Genomic DNA, 17,565 nt, shown 5'->3' with positions numbered 1-17,565 from the left:
TTTTGCTTAACGAATTTCATCGTTTCCCCAACGTGAGAACACGCCTTAGGCACAATCCAAACTTATGCTTCAGATATACTTAATTTGGAATGTAGCATGTACTATGTATATACTGGCGATTATTTAGTTTATGTCTACAAATGAAGAACAGAAGACGGTTCTTGTAGAACGTTAAGTACGGATAAAATATAGTGACAAGTTAATGTTAATGAAAGATCTCCTGAGTGATGAGAAAGATAAGCAACAGATTGGTGTATCTTGACGAGATGCCCGAATTATAAATAACAGGCTTATTATTAACAAGAGTTAGGTTGTTTTAGTGGCATTTAAGCGAAGATTGTGGAGGAGGGGACCAATTTGGAAAGTCGCATTAATTTTTTTGAGGAGACATAAACAGGTTTAGTTCAAAATGCAATGAACTTAAAAAGCATTAGGGGATCAAGCTTACAGTTCCTAGTACATGATTCAGTAATAAATGGGTGTCCTTCGATACCCCTAACGCTACACCAATTTTTCAATAGGTTAACACCCAATTCACATATCAACATCAGTCAGGATTTGATCAGCAAAGCTTACAATGAGAAGATTTATCGTCACCTAAAACAACAATATTTTCAATCTAGAAAGAAAGAATTAGGTGGAATTCCTTTGTTTACCCCATATTTAACTACAGCACGCTTCAAAGATTTAGTGACAGATATATATTCACCATTCGTGCCCCAAATAGCAAATCATCGCTTATTTAGCAGTAATTCTAAAAGTTTATTCACCTATTTGGTGAAGTACTATAATCATTGTGCTCAACAAGGATTTCGTCAAAATGAATTGCAGAAAATATTTCAATTGATGCGTAATTATTCTGGCCTTGTTTCAATTGGTGTACTTATGAATGCAGAATGGTTGAATTTTAATATAGACATGGCAGACATTCAATATACCTACTTATTTGATTTGAAAAAGCCTGAGTCGCTTAATTTGTCACATTTCCAAGATTATAGATCGTTTGAGAATATTTACAGTCTAGAGTATCAATGTAAGATGAATAACTTGTTAATAAGTGAGTTTTGTAATACCTTGATGAAAAATCGGTCTGTCAAAGAAACGAAGTATATTATAACAGGTGAAAGTTGCAGAAATTTACAGATCCCGGGATATAAGCATATTCAAATTTTAAATGGCAAGTCTAATGTAGATGATTTGTTAGCTAAGTACATTCTTAGCTTAGATAATTTTGAGATTCAGCTTAGTACTTTGTTGGATATCTATCAAAGCATATCACTGAAAGATGTTATTAGGGTGAATAGTTTAGAAGAATTATTTTTACTTTTGAAGGTCTTAACTTCGATGATGAAAGCTAATTAGTTTGAGTATCTGCAAGTTTTGAAATGCTAGCCAAAATAATTATAATAATAATTGTAAAACATAGCCGTCATCTCATACTTACGCATACAAGTGGTTGCATTTTAATATATTGTAAGTTTATTTATGCTATTTAATTTATATTTTCCTTACCTATTTACCCGTATCCGTAACGTCCTGTTATTACTTTTGAATTTATATGCTAACAAATGCTCATCCCTTCCTGAAATATCCGAATGGTAAGTCTGGTATTTTGCCACTTTTAATTTCTTTTGCTCTTTCCTCCAAAAACTCAGGGGGGTATTGCTCGTCATCAAATATTGGTTTCAACCTACGTGTACTCTGGTCGTATTCATAATAAATTCCATGAATCATCAAATTATCCAATTTAAAGAATATCATAGATAAATATTGCAAAATTGGCTTCAACTGATGAATAATGTATGTAGTAACTAGGTTATCAATATTCAACTTACTTTCTCCATTAATATCTTCCTTTATGTTGCATTTACAACTATTTTCCCCCCGATGAAAATGGTTGTGTAATGTATGAGGTTGCCCTTTATAAATTGGGTAATTTTTGTAATTAAATGTTGTCTGCTTTATAGGAATACATACTTCTCTGTCAGCCTGGAGTTTACCCAAAATGAACCCAATCAAAATATAGAAAGTAGCTTCATCATTCATTTCTTGAATCTCCGCATCTTCATTCAATGGGAAAAACAAATCACTTAACTTATCTAACACTAGAGAACAACCCCAACATTGACAGGTATGTAACAATGATTCGTAAAATGCCGGTTTGTAGTAAATAAAGGATGTTAAAAAGTCAGGTAGTTGTAAAGTTCTCAAATTAGAAATAATTCTCAGTTGGTTGGATGTGAAGAAGCAAAGAAAGAATGCTTCCATTAGTCTTTCATTTAGTTTATTTAATACTAAGCTGGACATGCCCATACCACTATCAAACATCTTAAATCCAGGAGTTGAAAAATCAATTGTCAACCTAGATAGGTTACTTAAAGTCTTAACAAAAACTCCTAATGGTGTTAGAATATTTTCTAAAATCTGATGAGGTCTTAGCCATTCTAGATTTGGAAACAACTCTAATTCAAAGCTTATCAAATTTGGTAAACCCCTTTTTGAAACCAGATAAGCTGCCAAATCTTTAAAGAACTTCGAAAAGCAATTACAATTATAATTTCTACGTTCAATGCAATCTATTTTCAAGTATAGGTGAGTAAGATAAGTCAAATTAATCTTATCCGAAATTACCTTAAACAGTAAGCTCTTGTCCAAACTTTGGACATAATTTTGATATTCTAAATCATGCTTGTTATTGTTGCTAATCGAGTTGAATACGTCATTTTCATCCGAAGTTATACTTTCATTATGACAATGAAAAACAGTTAATCCCTTTAACTTTAGTTTTGAATCTTCATCATCATTGTTCACTAGATGTATTTTTCTTAATATCTCTAAACCAAATTGGTTATTGGTACTGCAAGTTAACGTGAATATTGAATTGAAAACATCATAAGGTGGATTCAATAAATCAAATTTATCAATACTCATTAATTCAACCTCGTCTAACATAAGAAACAAATTTGTCAAGCCTTGAGGTACTACTGGCAAATATAGATCCTTATAGCTTGTCACAAATAATTTAAATATTTTATTTCTAATGTTTTCGTGACTTAAGAACTTCGTTAATTTTTCTATGCCTGTAACGAAGTCCACGAAAGTAATGTGTAAGAAATTCATTTCGTACGAATTCTTTCCAAAAAACTCAATTATCTCCGACTGTATAAGACTAAGGTCTTGTCCTTGCTTCAATAGGTTATCAGAATAACATTTATCGAAAACGAAGAATTTGACTTTCTGTATGAGGTATGGATTCACATGAAGTATTTTTATGAATGTTAACAATTTTTCTATAGATACGATTAACGCTGAGTCCATATACTTTATTCCATTTTCCCTGATAAACAGCTTTGAATTTTTGTTGTACCTTGTTGGATATTCTGCATTCAATATAACCGTAACTCGTTTGTATAACCTTTCGATAGCAATAGCATAAAAATCCGTACATGTCAGCAGTAAATTTACCAAATCAAATTGATCTACATGCTGAAATATTTCTGATACCAAGTTTGACGGCAACTTTTTCAATATTGAATCATTTGGTTGATTAGACTGCTTATTGCATAACCTACCATAATATGAATTTTGATATTGTCCCTGCGGTTCCAACGTCAATATAGGATACTTAATCGGAGATACCGTTACTACTGGATTTGAATGGCTTGTCATTCTTCATAACTGTAATCTCCTTATATATAGCTCGATTTCAGTGTAGTTAATAAAAAGACTTTGATCTAGTTGGGGCAATCTTAACTATGCTTACAATTAATTGAGGGTACACGACTCAATTTAGTAATGGCTGCAACTTCGGATAAAGCAAGTAAAAACTGAATAATTGCCAGTTATACGTGTTGTATATTTTAAACTACATAAAACAGAAAATATAAAGCTTACTATAACTTTGTACCTAAATTAACGTGGATAGCTTTAGCTTGGGTATACATAGATAAACCATATTCACCTAACTCTCTACCAACCCCACTCATTTTCACCCCACCAAAAGGAACATGACAGTCTGAATCATTAGAAGAATTTATCCAAACCATACCAGCCTGAATATCACTTGCCATTTCATGTGCCTTCGTTATATCCGAGGTAAATATTGCTGCTCCTAATCCATATTCCGTTTGGTTGGCGTATTTGATAGCTTCTTCGTCAGACGCAAATCTTCCGCAGGTTACAACTGGACCAAATATTTCTTCGTTGACAATTCTCATATCTGGTTTAACATCAGCAAAGATAGTTGGTCTAATGAAAAATCCTTTCGACATGTTTCCATCGGTATTTTTTTCACCACCTAAGACAACTCTAGCCCCTTCTTTCTTTCCGATATCAATATATGATAAAACTTTGTCAAACTGTTGTCTGGATACCTGTGGACCAACGATTGCATCTTTCTCGAACATATCACCCTGAATATATTCTTCTTTTACATGTTTAGCATATAATGTTATAAATTTCTCATAAACAGATTCGTGAACATAGATTCTGGAAGTTGACGTACAAATTTGGCCTTGGTTACTCATGATACCTATGGCTGCCCATTTAACAGCCTGGTCCAAATCAGCATCTTGTCTCACAATCAATGGAGATTTCCCGCCGCATTCTAAAGTCACAGCCTTTAAATTAGAAGAAGCCATTTGCTGAATCAACTTTCCAGTAGCAGTTGACCCAGTGAAAGCTATTTTATCGACATCTAAATGAGTAGCCAATGCCTTTCCACATGTTGCTCCATATCCAGATAAAATATTAACAACACCGGGTGGAAAGCCTACATCTTTGAAAATCTTTGCCAAATACAAAATGGATAAGGGGGTCACTTCGGACGATTTCAAAACCACGACATTACCAGCAGCCAATGCAGGAGCTAGTTTCCATGCAGCCATAGCCAAAGGATAGTTCCAAGGAATAATCTGCCCACACACTCCAAATGGCTCGTGGACTGTGTATGCCAACTTTTTTGGATCATTCTGGATCACCTTACCTTGAATTTTATCGGCCCATCCTGCAAAATACTTAAAACAATTGATACATTCGTCAATATCATACACGGCATTCTGTTCTTTTGTCTTTCCTGAATCCCAGGCCTCAATGGAACCAATTAAGTCTCTCTGTTCTAGTAAGACCTGTGCGAACTTATTGAGTAAATCTCCTCTCTCAACACCCGTAGTCTTTCTCCACACAGTATTGAATGCATTTCTAGCACACTTGACAGCAGAATCAACATCCTCTTCATCTGCTGCATAAACTGACCCATTGATTTCACCTGTTGAAGGGTTAATGGAATCAATTGTCTTACCTGATCTGCTTTTTACAAATTCATTGTTAATGAATAACCCTGAAGGTTGAACAAACTTATTGCCGTCAGGTAATGTAACATTGTATTCAAGTGGTAATGACATGATAGATAATTTGCTTTTAAAATAAACTATTTAATGAATTAAGCATCAATTGTATTATAGCGACTTCTTAGTGGTATTTATGTCCTCTTATCAAATACAGTACAATTTTTCATCTAAGCGGATGAAGCCCGTTTAGGGAATTAGATCCGAAGCAAAAGTTTGCGTCGTTATCAGCACTATTGGTCCAATTCTATGCTTAAAGAACACAGCTATAGTATAATACTAAACGAACTATCTATGGTGTTTACATAGTTTCTTTTAAATATAGTCATCGAAATTATGGATTCATTGATGGAGAAAGTAGTAAATCTACAAAAAACTGTAGTAGGTGACTACTATTCCGTATTATTATACGAGGTGTAAAAAATAGGCTATAAATGTAACAAATTACAAGGCAACAATCAATTTCGTAAACCAACACCGAAATTGAAGTTATGGATATGTAGTACCTCAAAGCTTTCTAATGACTCATAAATTGTTATTAAAAGGAAGGTAAAAAGTGCAGCTTTGAATATCGTGCCTCACCCATTAGGCTTTACAAAACAAACTGAATTAATACAATTCCGTTTTACAATCTAGTTGGCATTGAAAAGCAAAGATATATACAAGGATTAATTGAGCAATATGGACTTTTCTAACTTTTCTGACATCAGCCCAGCACACAACGAGTTCAGAAGTGATACATTTACTACCCCCACGCTATCTATGATATCATCACTAACGAAGGCTACTTTAGGGGATTCTGTTTATAACGAAGATGACTCTACAATTGAGTTAGAAAAGAAAGTTGCAGACATGACTGGGAAGGAGGCAGGCCTATTCTGTGTTAGTGGAACATTATCTAATCAGATCTGCTTGCGTGTTAATTTAAAGCAACCACCATATAGTATACTATGCGACTATAGGGCACATGTATACGTGCATGAAGCTGGGGGAATGGCAACATTATCTCAAGCAATGGCGCAACCCATTAAACCTAAAAATGGTATTTATTTGACTTTGGAAGACGACATTTTGCCAAACTTCATCCCGGATGATGGAGAAATTCATGGAGCTCCAACAAAGTTAATTTCTTTGGAGAATACTTTACATGGAATGCTTTTCCCCATTGAAGAGATTGCAAAGATATCAGAGTTTTGCAGTAATAATGACGTCAAGCTTCACTTGGATGGTGCTAGATTATGGAATGCATCTGCTGCCACAGGAATTTCTTTGAAAGAGTACTGTTCCTATTTCGACTCTGTTTCTTTATGTCTTTCGAAGACTTTGGGGGCGCCAATTGGAACAGTTTTAGTTGCGGATAAGGATTTTGTGAAGAAGGCCAATCACTTCAAGAAGCAAAATGGTGGGGGAATTAGGCAATCAGGTCTTTTGGCTACTATGGCTATAACTGCTATTGATGAAAACTTTGGAAAGCTACAAAGGACCCATGAAATGGCTCAAGAACTAGGAAATTTGTGTAAAGAAAACGGAATTGCATTAGAACATCCTGTTGAAACAAATTTTGTTTTTATTGACTTTCCTAAGAACAAAATGAGTTCTGATGTTTTAATTAAATTACTGAAAGAAAATGACATTAAACTATATGCTAGCAGGGTAGCTTTTCACTACCAGATATCTGACGAAAGTTTTGAAAAATGCAAAAGAGTGGTGTTAGAATGTTATAAGGATGCACAAAAAAACCCTTACACTGGTAAATCATATTCTGCCTATTACCTGTCTAAATGAAGTTTAATCAAATAGGGCAATAATATTTTCTAGATGCATCTGGTACCTTGTAGTCTATAATTTAATAATTATGTATTAACCTAATTTCATATCTTAACTGCGAAATAAATAGCATCCAAATTGTACTTGAGAAAACGAGCAAATGTTTACTCTATTTCGATGGCTATCAAACATAACAAAATATTGCTGGAATTTGAAAGGCTTACGGTAACTTCTAATCATATTAAAGAACATCATGTATTATTGTTTACTACTAATATTACCACAACGGAGTTGGTTGATTATTTAAATGATGATTTTTACTTCGAGACGAGCTTGAGACTTTTAAATTTAAAGGATCAATTAACAGTAAGATGTCAGAAGAATGTAGATAATCGAAATAAGCAATTAATTAGTAGATTGTTTTTTAAGTTGGTTTTGAATTACATTATCTATATATATGATGCAAATGGTGAATTTCAACCGTGGAAGGACTTGAATTTTTCGTACAATGAATTTGGGAAACCATACTTAATGCAGCAAGAATTGTATAAATTCCAATTTAACTCGAGTTCGTCAAATGATATATTGAGTATAGTTGTTGAGTTGAATGCGCCAGGGCCTATCGGAATTGATTTATCTCATTCAAGACAAGCAATATCGTCAACAAATTTTCTTGAAGAATTTAAACCAATATTTGATCCAACAGAGATACAACAGTTGCTTGAAATTAAAAACGTTTCATTTAGATATATAATATTCAACCAATTATGGACTCTAAAAGAGGCTTTCACCAAATTGTTGGGTAGTGGATTGAATATTGATCTATCAAAGTTCTGCTTTTTCTTGAATAAGTCGATGATTGATGATAACACCATTTGCAGTTGTGATAGCGACTCCCTAGTTTCGAAGTTCGAAATAGATTGGAAAAGAGATATAGACGTGAGTGTATGTAAATTATTTGATGAGAAAAATCCATTTCTACTTGAATTGTCATCTCGAGATTTCAATTGTTATTCAGGGGTATTGGCTAATTCTACGAGTGAAAAGTTACCAGTAATTGTGTCAGTTATAAACCAGCACTACTATAGAGATGACAAATCATTTTCAAAAAACTTCAATGTCAATTTCTTCGAAGTCTTATCTGATATTTAATTTTGTCGGTAATTTTCGACTACAGATTCTAACTAAACAAATAATATATTGCATACTTATACAAATATAGTAACAAAGTCATAGAACATAAATAATATGGGGCTAAAATACTTAGATTAATAAACCACCAACAACAACAGCAGCAGCAACGAAACCGTAACCTGCGGCATGGCTTAAACCAACGGCAGCACTGTCAGCGCTAGAACTGGAGTCTGAGCTGGAAGAGGAGTCTGAAGATCCTGAAGATCCAGATCCTGCACTAGATCCTGAGGAAGAAGAATCGTCAGAAGATGAAGATCCGGAGGATCCTGATGATCCTGAAGATCCTGAAGATTCGGAAGCGGATCCGGAAGATTCAGATGAAGATCCAGCTCCAGATGATCCTGAAGAACTTGAGTCATCAGAAGATGAAGAAGCATCTGAGGAGCTAGATGAGTCGGACTCACTGGAGTCTGAGGAAGATTCGGCTCTGGCAACTAACTTTGCTACATCAGGAACAGCGAATTTAGCGTTGACTGATGCGGCAACAGTTAAAAGGACGGCTAAGGTTGAGGCTCTCATTATTAAGTAGTTTTTGGTGTTATAAATTCAATGCTACAAATAAGTTTGATTTTAATTTTAGTTGATAATTCAGTTCCTATTTATACCATTTGGTTTCCATGCGTAGCTGGTTCACATATATCCCCAATGTTGCTATTTCCAGTGATAAATACCAGTTTAAAACTAATATACCGAACAACCGCCCTGAACCACACATTAGCAACATTAGTTTATTGTTAGAAATTCCTAGTCCACAACTCAAGATTAACTAATGGCTTAGACAAACAGGTCTTTGATAATGCACTTTCGGTAAACCTTATAACCAAGCCATAAACAACGTGTTTATGCTCAATTGGTAAGATAATATAGACACTATAACAGAATAAATCAGAATGAAATGGTTAGTATGCAACCAAGAGCACGTTTCCTGCTCATGTTTTTATGTATTCGTAGTTTTTCGCAACCTATTTTCATCCGCGTGGGTGCATTTGTTCATATATAGTATCGCAACCCCTAAACGTGAGTTTTTGGCACCCATATAACCTTGATGACACAATGACAGCACTATTATTCTAATATAGTAATTTTTTTTAATAATAATCAAGTTTCAGCCGCAGTGGCATGCTATCAGTGTTCCAAATGTTGGATTAAGGTGATACCAGTTCGACCAGCAACGTAATAGACTCTATAGTTAATACCGAAACATTTCTGGCAATAAAGTCATTACTACTTAGCGTCAAGGAATGAAATATCGCTCTATACGAGCACTGACCCCACGGCAGCAATAATGCCACCCACCAAGCCAAGGTGATTGACGTTGATATAATGCGCTTCACCAGTAGAAGTGACATCTCCTGACTTCTGGATAAACGAAGTCAATATTGACGAGGATTGAGTTGAAGACAGTGACAGATTCGAACGAAAAGTAACATTGGAAGATGAGTTAGTACTATAGCCCATCACTAACGTAATAGCCGGAAGTATGCAAAATGTATTTAAAAGCTTCATTGAAAACGTGACTTGAATTGACAAAGATTAAAAGCAGCTACTAATGACGATATATTCACCTTATTGGAAACAATTGTATTAGTAAAGAGAATGTAGACATATATCACACTACTAGTTGCCAAATTATATCTCTTATATTTATATAAGTCCAAATATCTAAGCCATTACAAAGGTCTCATGAGCCATGTATTTGTACTACGTTGAGGCTGTAAGTAAATCGGCTTTGAACTAAAATAACATAGCCAATATTAGATATACGTTTTTCTTTCACGTAGAAAATACCAATTTTGAAATCCCAGAATGCCGACATATACCGAAAGAGGTTAATTAGCGATAGCCTTGTGTATATCTAGCCAGGCTTTTTAGTAAAAATTATTGCAAAATGGCTTACAATTCTGTCGCGGTTAGTGCACCACTTTTTAGAATCTTGTCGAAAATGGCCTATCTTTCTGAACAGAACTTACTAGCAAAGAATTAATATGAATATCATAGAAGATGGAGGGATAGGTCCTTTATTGGTTGAAAAGCATGAGAAATATTTTCGCCTATGTATGCAATCGTTGCCATCTAAAGCACAATCAGAAGATTCAAATCGATTATCGATAATATATTTTTGTTTACATGGATTGGACATACTAGGTAAATTAGACTTGACTGAAATTGAAAAGAAAGATTATGCTGCACATGTGTATGCACATCAGATTGTAGATCCATCGGGAGAAATTCAATCGTTCAGACCGAGCCAAACATTCAAACTAACTACCAGAGAAAAGAATTATGACTTGCCCAACTTATCCGCTACATTTTTTGCATTGGTCAATTTATTAGCTTTAGAATCGGACTATTCCAAGGAGCTAGATAGGCACAAAATAATGAAATTTGTAAGCAAATGTCAGGTTACTAGTGGGCCAAATAAGGGAGCATTTAAGCCTGTTTTAGATAAAAACAGTGATCCATTTGGCGAAATTGACTTGAGGCATTGTTATATTGCGGCTGGTATTAGGAAACTATGTAAATATGATGAATTACCGGTAAGCGATAGGATAAATGACATTAATGAGCAAGATTTAATTAGTTTTGTCCTAAAGCAGGTTAACTTTAATGGTGGCTTTAGTTCAAATAAATTCACAGAATCACATTCGGGATTAACCTTCTGTGGTATTGCTACTTTAAGATTGTTGGAATATGACTTTACCAAACACGCTCTGTGGGTTGATATAACCAGGAATTGGCTTGTACATAGACAAGTTGATTACTCATCTCCAGTGTATAAAGAACTTTCTTATGCATACTGGGTGGAAGAAGATACAGGTGGCTTCAACGGGAGAGAAAATAAATTCAGTGATACTTGTTATTCATGGTGGTGCTCAGCTAGTTTGAAACTATTGGATTCTAACGGATTACATCTAATTAACACCAAACAATCGATTCAATATTTATTGAATGAAACTCAGAACTCATTATTGGGTGGTTTTGGAAAAGATTGCGAATCATTTCCTGACCCTTTTCATTCATTCCTTGGATTATCTTCGTTATCATTATATAAATCCTTTCAGAAGTATAATTATAGGGGAGAGGAATGTATACAGGAGATCGACGAAGCATTAGTCATTACTAAAAGACTGAGAGAGTTCTTCAACTCCCATATTCAATTCTAGTATACTCTGGTAATAAAATAGCATATCCTGTATATAGTTGGCTTAGTGAAAAGTAGCATAATATCAATCAACGAACTTATTTCTATTCCTATTACTCTAGACATCTTTACAATTAGATATAGAAACAATTAGAACATCTGTATACTTTTTTTGTTGATTAGAAGGGTATAATAGTATTCATTTTTTTCTCGAATAATATTCAAGTGACTTCATTGACCTCGTCGAACCCACAAGTAAATTAAATTTACGTTCGATCCTTGCACAGATTCCAGTTTGTTCCAATCCCAATATAACGTCTACAACCTTTCCTAATGGTTTCCGATGTTTCCGAAGTATCAGATGCTTCACCGGAAGCTCCACAACAGCAATTGCCCCCAAAGACTTCGACACATTTAATATCGGGAGCAGTTGCTGGATTAATATCTGCCATTTCGTTGCAACCATTTGATTTGTTAAAAACGAGACTACAACAGCAACAGCGGTCTAATTTGAAATATAGGACAACTATATCTAAAGAATTAAAAAAGTTGACTCATATCAAGGACTTGTGGAGAGGTGCTTTGCCTTCTACTTTGAGGACATCTGTTGGAGCCGGCCTTTATTTCACAATATTGTCATCTGCTAGAAGTGGAATATCAAACTATAAGGTGGGTTCAGATAATGTATCAGATACAAGTGTATTGCCCAAATTGTCCCCGGTCGAAAATTTGGCTACTGGTTTTATTGTTAGAGCCATAGTAGGTATTATTACCATGCCCATAACGATAGTTAAGACAAGATATGAATCCAACATATATAACTACAATTCTATGTACGAGGGTTTTGAAAATATTTATCTAGATGGTAATCAAAAAGGTAAAGGATCGTTGAAGAATTTCTTCAAGGGTTCACTCGCTACTTTAGCCAGAGATTGTCCGTACGCTGGCTTGTATGTTTTATTCTACGAGTCTTTCAAGAATGATATCTTGACGAAGATAGTGCCTCCAATAAATGAAAACGAAAATGGCCCCATTACAAGGTCAACCATTATAAATACCAGTGCTGCTATCTTAGCGGCCTCGGTATCTACCACCATTACCGCTCCGTTCGATGCTATAAAAACAAGACTTCAATTGTCTTCTATTGTAGCTTCCAAGAAGATGACTTTATGGTCTGCCACTAAAGATTTAATGAGAGAAGAAGGTGGTGTCAAGAACCTTTTTAGAGGTTTGTCGTTAAGATTTGGAAGAAAGGGTCTTTCATCTGGTATAAGTTGGTGCATTTATGAAGAATTAATTAAATCTAATTTTGCCCAAGTTATTATAACCAAATCTGACAAAAAACTTGTATAATTCCTTGTATATATTGATTCTATAATTTATAAGCATACCAGCTATTCATCCTGTGCGCTTACAGTAACAAATATGAAGCCTCGGAACCTTTTTTTAATGAGTCGCACCCCCCGCTCATATTAATGACTTCAAAAATTCAGTTCTAAAGATTATCAACGTATAACTCTAATATATTGTTTCTTAATAAGGGTGATGAACAACGAATTAATTAACAGTGCAGTCAGCTTTTTAAAAGATGCTAATGTGTCATCTTCTCCTTTGAACAAAAAAATTGAGTTTTTGGAATCAAAAGGGCTTAATGAACAAGAAATCGAGGAAGCGTTGAAGCGAGCTAATGGACAAAGTTCCTCAAACCAACAAACAGGTAATCAACAACAAGTGACGCAACCACCACATCAACAATCATTACAATCTCAGCCACCTATTGATTATTACAATGTAGCAGCGCCTCAGGTTCCAGAAAGAACATGGCAAGATTACTTTATCATGGCTACGGCTACAGCTGGGGTAACTTATGGGTTGTATCAAGTTGTTTCAAAATATTTGATACCAAGCATTATTCCACCTACACAGAAATCGATAGATGATGATAAGGCCAAGATTGATGAAGAATTTATTAAGATAGACAAGTTATTAGAGCAGATGTCTATGGAACAGAACGAGATTAAGGAATCGAACGAATCAAAATTAAAAGAAATTGATATTGTCATTGAAAATGTCAATGATTTCCTTTCTAAATACAACAAGGACAAGTTGAAATTTGATGATGATTTGCGGTTGATGAAATTAGAAATAGACAATTTGAAAAACAGCATTGAAAAGAATATGCTGCTGACGAAAGAAAATATCCGAGACGAGTTGAAAGATATTGCCGAAGAATTGACGTCTTTGAAGCAATTGATTAAGGTAAGAGCTGAAAAGTCTGCCTCGAGCGATGCTACCGGACCATCAAGAAAAATTGCCCCTGTATCCTCAATCCCGTCTGCGTCGGAGATCTTAAAGAAAGCGAAAGCAGCAAGCTCTAATGGTGCCAATAAACCTAATGCATCCAATAGTACACATACAGCTGAATATGTATCTGCAAGCTCTGCTCCATCTCCTGATAGTACTGCAGGTGAGCCTTCTAAAGCTTCGACGTCCCCTAAGGGCGTATTTGCATCTGGTATACCTGAATGGCAATTAAAGCATAAACAGCAAGAAGAAGAGGAAGAGAAAAAGAAACAGAATGAAAACGAAGATAACTTACCGCCTAATTCGGAGTATAAACCGCATACTGATCCGGGCACCAATGATAATGTTGTTAAAACTAGTCTTGCAAACGTAGGTGTTCCTTCTTGGCAATTAAATTCCAATACTAATTCTGGTTCTAAGTCAGAATCAAATCCACCAGACAATATTCCTTCATGGCAATCCAATGCTTCTGTCTAAGTATAGCTTCTCTGTCTAATATTATAGTTATATTTGATATATATACTTTACATTCTCACGTGTAGATTCTTAATACCGAAAGATTTGGCGCGTTGAAAAATCGACAATAATTTATACTCAGTAAATTCTTTCTTTCTCTTTAAAAAAATAGAACCAATTAAGTACTATAGCAAGATTAAGATAGTAAGTCTTGTTGAACTGCATAACTATTGATATTACTCTCGTTTAATTCTGTTCATTTATTTTCTTTTTACTTTTGTTTTGCTTTATTTTCTTTTCACAACACTTTTTGTTCACATTATCTTTTTACAGCATTTTCAAGTTCTTTTTTCAGTTTGATTCAATTTGGATTTGGTCAGTTTGATTTATTGTGTGGTTATAACTAAAACGTATAGAATAGGCTTTTCTAAGGGAAAAGGTTTTTGGGTATTTGCATTTTTGTCTTTTTGTCCATTTTAAAGGTTTTCATTTGAACGAGAGTCCAATAGTAAAAAATAGTGCATTACATGTCGTCATCTACAGCGATAAGGTCCAGTACGGCTTCCGGTTATACTAAGAGAAAATTGGAATTGGTTCCTTTCAATAGTCAATTAGAAGTTATTGATAGGGCTATTTTAGATGATTCCAAAAAGCTGTTGAACTCAAATCAATATGCCAACGTTCATCGCTCTGGTTACAATAATAATAATGGTAATAATACCAGTCATTCACATAATCAAAATCTGCAAAATAAATATGCATTAGCTGCTGTAGCCGCTGCTGCTGCTGTTCAACAACAACAGCAAAATTATATGCTTCAGCAACAACAGCAACAACAACAACAGCAACAGCAACAACAACAGCAGCAACTGCAATATAAAGATATCAATCCATATATGTTCCATACTCAGATGGGATTCAACAAAGATCAAGGTGAATTATCCTCGTCCTCGTCATTGTTGTCAGAAAATAATGCTCCATTACCATATGATTTTCAGAATTTCATAACATCAAACGGAAGTAACAATTCAGTCACCCCTACATCTGCGCCACTCCGTCAGCTGTCAGCTATTGAGTTGCAAACTCCGTCGCTCCAATCACATATCCAACCTCAAATCCAAAACCTATCTCAACCTCCAATGCCTGGTTTTATTTTTGATCCTATGGCTGATAATAGCAAAATTAAACCCAACTCACCAACTTCATTGGGACCACAAACTACTGCAGATTCTAGTAAGGCTAGTAACAATTCCCCACCAAGATTATTTTTGTCCACTTCAAATTCAGGAGCAAGTGTGGTAAATTCGGCTAATTCCAATAATCCTGTCACAACTAATTTCTTAGAGTCACCATCCTTATTACCAAGTGTTAACAATATTTCAAACAACTGGGCAACTAATGGCCCTAATAGCTCTAATACTAATGCTATTAATCATTCTTCAATTTGGGGTGCCAATCCTTCTACTATGGCACCTTCAAATTTAGGAAATCTAGACTCAAAGTCTGAAAGTAAAATTTCAATTCAAAATAATTTTGGTGGTTCAATGTGGTGATAATAATTTGATTCTTTTCTATGTAACTAATTCTTTGTGTGCTAGATTTATGAGCTACATCTTTTCGTCCATATGTCGTTGGTTTTGTTTTTGTTTTTGTTTTTGCTTTTTGCTTTTATATGTAAATGCTGGTGTTGACTGTTTTGATTGAAATATTCTTACAATTTCAAATTTATTGCTTTGATATAGAGGTTTTGTTTATAGGATTATATATGTTTTAATATTTACTCGTATGATAAAATAAGCCAAAATTTTTCGAGAGCGCTCTCAAAATATTTGAAAGATTACAAGATTAGTTTAACAAATCAAATAGATAAAAAAGCGTTATGACTTCTCTGACAGCACCCATATCACTTCATAGCCTTGTAAAGCTTTGCTGTAAGAGAAAATCAACTAGCAAAGTTTTTGTTTCGTTGTACTACCAATTGGAGGAAAAATCGACTATTCAAAGTAATGATTATTTGTTGAACTTATTACAATCTGATCCAAAGATTAAGTCTAAAAAAGAAAGCAACTTGATAAGAGAATATGCCTTGGCGTTAGCAATATCTTCTGAAAGCCTGTTAGAGAGATTCTGGAAATTTTTACCTGAACTACTTTTGGAAAATCAAACGCAATACTTAATCGATTTAAACAATATTTTGCTAGGAAAGTCAAATATAGAAAGACCTTCAAGTGATATCTTTAAAGAAATTTTTAATAATTATTTTTTCAAGTATACTTCCAATTATGTGTCAAGTTTGACTCAAAGCAGTTCTGCTGCTCAACTTTCTTTGTTAATTCATATAATAGTGGTATGGTGCTCAGTAATTAAAAAGGCACCTTTTCACTTAGACACAAGTTCTTTCAAACAATTAGCCATAAACATTGTGTCGTATTTGACTGAATTTAACTTACAAAAACTGTTGAATTATTTTATGTCAAATGCTTCTTCCATATTGAATGCAGATGACTTGCAAGTTGATCTGATTCAAAATTCAGACAATACAAAAAATTCAGCAGTTAGAAGTACCACCACGACACAATTAGTCAATAATATATCCTCAATAAACCCAAAATCTAGAAAAGCAACTCAATTAAACATTATCAAAAGATATCTATGGTTAAACTCTATTATGAAGAATTGGAAATTTAGCAACGAAGTATTCTTGAAACAATTTGAGCAAAATTTCTTGCCACATTCTCTGCACAATTTAAAAAAGCCTTATACTCTTGCGTTTGAATTAATAAGTGCCTTATTCAGAGGGATTGTTGTTTCGATTCGCTCCAATGAATCGAAATACGTTTTGTTTAACTGGAAAAATTTTATTATCACCAGGCTTCCCAGTTTATTAAATAACGTTAAATTTACACCGCTGCATATTACTACTGGGTCAGAGGATTCCAGCTTTAAACAGGACACTTTGGAAGATGCAATTACAAATGCATTTAAGTCCTTTGAAGAACCGATCAACAAAGCTTTAACCCAATTTAGCATGGATAGTTTGTCTACATGTGACCTTCGTCTGGCATTTATAAAGAGTTGTATATATAACAAACTCATTCTGGCCAGTTATTATCACAAAATATTCGAAGCTGACAATGCAGTAACAATTCAAGGCTTGAATAATGGTATTAATCAAATTAATCAAATAACATCAATAAGAGATGAGTTCGAAAAAAGATTATTGCAGATTAACACTGAGTTCACAACTTTGGAAGATTCTGGGCTAATTGAATACATAAATTCCTTACCGGGGTTACTAGAGTTCCTGGAAAGTAAGCAATTGGAACTAAGCGAAACAATCAATCAGGTAATTGAGCA

General features: G+C 34.4%; 11 protein-coding genes across 11 annotated transcripts; 8 read left to right on the top strand and 3 right to left on the bottom strand.

The window, feature by feature from the left end:
* Nucleotides 1-918: 918 nt before the first annotated feature.
* Nucleotides 919-1,362, top strand: AC631_04015 (uncharacterized protein; the record flags this gene model as incomplete). The annotated part of the gene is made up of 1 exon (XM_015612844.1): nucleotides 919-1,362. One exon carries the CDS (start codon nucleotides 919-921, stop codon nucleotides 1,360-1,362), a length of 444 nt encoding a protein of 147 aa, XP_015466325.1.
* Nucleotides 1,363-1,572: 210 nt separating this feature from the next.
* AC631_04014 (F-box protein) lies at nucleotides 1,573-3,669 on the bottom strand (the record flags this gene model as incomplete). Its single annotated transcript, XM_015612843.1, has 1 exon — nucleotides 1,573-3,669. The coding sequence occupies one exon, from the start codon at nucleotides 3,667-3,669 to the stop codon at nucleotides 1,573-1,575; it is 2,097 nt and encodes a 698-aa protein (XP_015466324.1).
* Nucleotides 3,670-3,893: 224 nt separating this feature from the next.
* Nucleotides 3,894-5,402, bottom strand: AC631_04013 (uncharacterized protein; the record flags this gene model as incomplete). Its single annotated transcript, XM_015612842.1, has 1 exon — nucleotides 3,894-5,402. One exon carries the CDS (start codon nucleotides 5,400-5,402, stop codon nucleotides 3,894-3,896), a length of 1,509 nt encoding a protein of 502 aa, XP_015466323.1.
* A 624-nt stretch (nucleotides 5,403-6,026) lies between these two features.
* On the top strand, nucleotides 6,027-7,130 carry AC631_04012 (threonine aldolase; the record flags this gene model as incomplete). Its single annotated transcript, XM_015612841.1, has 1 exon — nucleotides 6,027-7,130. One exon carries the CDS (start codon nucleotides 6,027-6,029, stop codon nucleotides 7,128-7,130), a length of 1,104 nt encoding a protein of 367 aa, XP_015466322.1.
* A 159-nt stretch (nucleotides 7,131-7,289) lies between these two features.
* LYS5 (holo-[acyl-carrier-protein] synthase) lies at nucleotides 7,290-8,264 on the top strand (the record flags this gene model as incomplete). The annotated part of the gene is made up of 1 exon (XM_015612840.1): nucleotides 7,290-8,264. The coding sequence occupies one exon, from the start codon at nucleotides 7,290-7,292 to the stop codon at nucleotides 8,262-8,264; it is 975 nt and encodes a 324-aa protein (XP_015466321.1).
* Nucleotides 8,265-8,375: 111 nt separating this feature from the next.
* PGA39 (Pga39p) lies at nucleotides 8,376-8,825 on the bottom strand (the record flags this gene model as incomplete). Its single annotated transcript, XM_015612839.1, has 1 exon — nucleotides 8,376-8,825. The coding sequence occupies one exon, from the start codon at nucleotides 8,823-8,825 to the stop codon at nucleotides 8,376-8,378; it is 450 nt and encodes a 149-aa protein (XP_015466320.1).
* Nucleotides 8,826-10,291: 1,466 nt separating this feature from the next.
* On the top strand, nucleotides 10,292-11,470 carry CDC43 (protein geranylgeranyltransferase type I subunit; the record flags this gene model as incomplete). Its single annotated transcript, XM_015612838.1, has 1 exon — nucleotides 10,292-11,470. One exon carries the CDS (start codon nucleotides 10,292-10,294, stop codon nucleotides 11,468-11,470), a length of 1,179 nt encoding a protein of 392 aa, XP_015466319.1.
* A 311-nt stretch (nucleotides 11,471-11,781) lies between these two features.
* Nucleotides 11,782-12,801, top strand: AC631_04008 (uncharacterized protein; the record flags this gene model as incomplete). Its single annotated transcript, XM_015612837.1, has 1 exon — nucleotides 11,782-12,801. The coding sequence occupies one exon, from the start codon at nucleotides 11,782-11,784 to the stop codon at nucleotides 12,799-12,801; it is 1,020 nt and encodes a 339-aa protein (XP_015466318.1).
* Nucleotides 12,802-12,993: 192 nt separating this feature from the next.
* Nucleotides 12,994-14,229, top strand: PEX14 (Pex14p; the record flags this gene model as incomplete). The annotated part of the gene is made up of 1 exon (XM_015612836.1): nucleotides 12,994-14,229. The coding sequence occupies one exon, from the start codon at nucleotides 12,994-12,996 to the stop codon at nucleotides 14,227-14,229; it is 1,236 nt and encodes a 411-aa protein (XP_015466317.1).
* Nucleotides 14,230-14,735: 506 nt separating this feature from the next.
* On the top strand, nucleotides 14,736-15,761 carry AC631_04006 (uncharacterized protein; the record flags this gene model as incomplete). Its single annotated transcript, XM_015612835.1, has 1 exon — nucleotides 14,736-15,761. The coding sequence occupies one exon, from the start codon at nucleotides 14,736-14,738 to the stop codon at nucleotides 15,759-15,761; it is 1,026 nt and encodes a 341-aa protein (XP_015466316.1).
* A 326-nt stretch (nucleotides 15,762-16,087) lies between these two features.
* Nucleotides 16,088-17,554, top strand: MED5 (Med5p; the record flags this gene model as incomplete). The annotated part of the gene is made up of 1 exon (XM_015612834.1): nucleotides 16,088-17,554. A coding segment is annotated over one exon (1,467 nt), but the record flags the coding sequence as incomplete, so codon positions are not given.
* Between the last annotated feature and the right edge of the window lie 11 nt (nucleotides 17,555-17,565).

The sequence above is a fragment of the Debaryomyces fabryi genome (assembly GCF_001447935.2).
Source record: "Debaryomyces fabryi strain CBS 789 chromosome Unknown contig00097, whole genome shotgun sequence".
Taxonomy (NCBI): Eukaryota; Fungi; Ascomycota; class Pichiomycetes; order Serinales; family Debaryomycetaceae; genus Debaryomyces; species Debaryomyces fabryi.
Note: the sequence above shows the minus strand (reverse complement) of the source record. Positions and strands in the feature narration are given on the sequence as shown.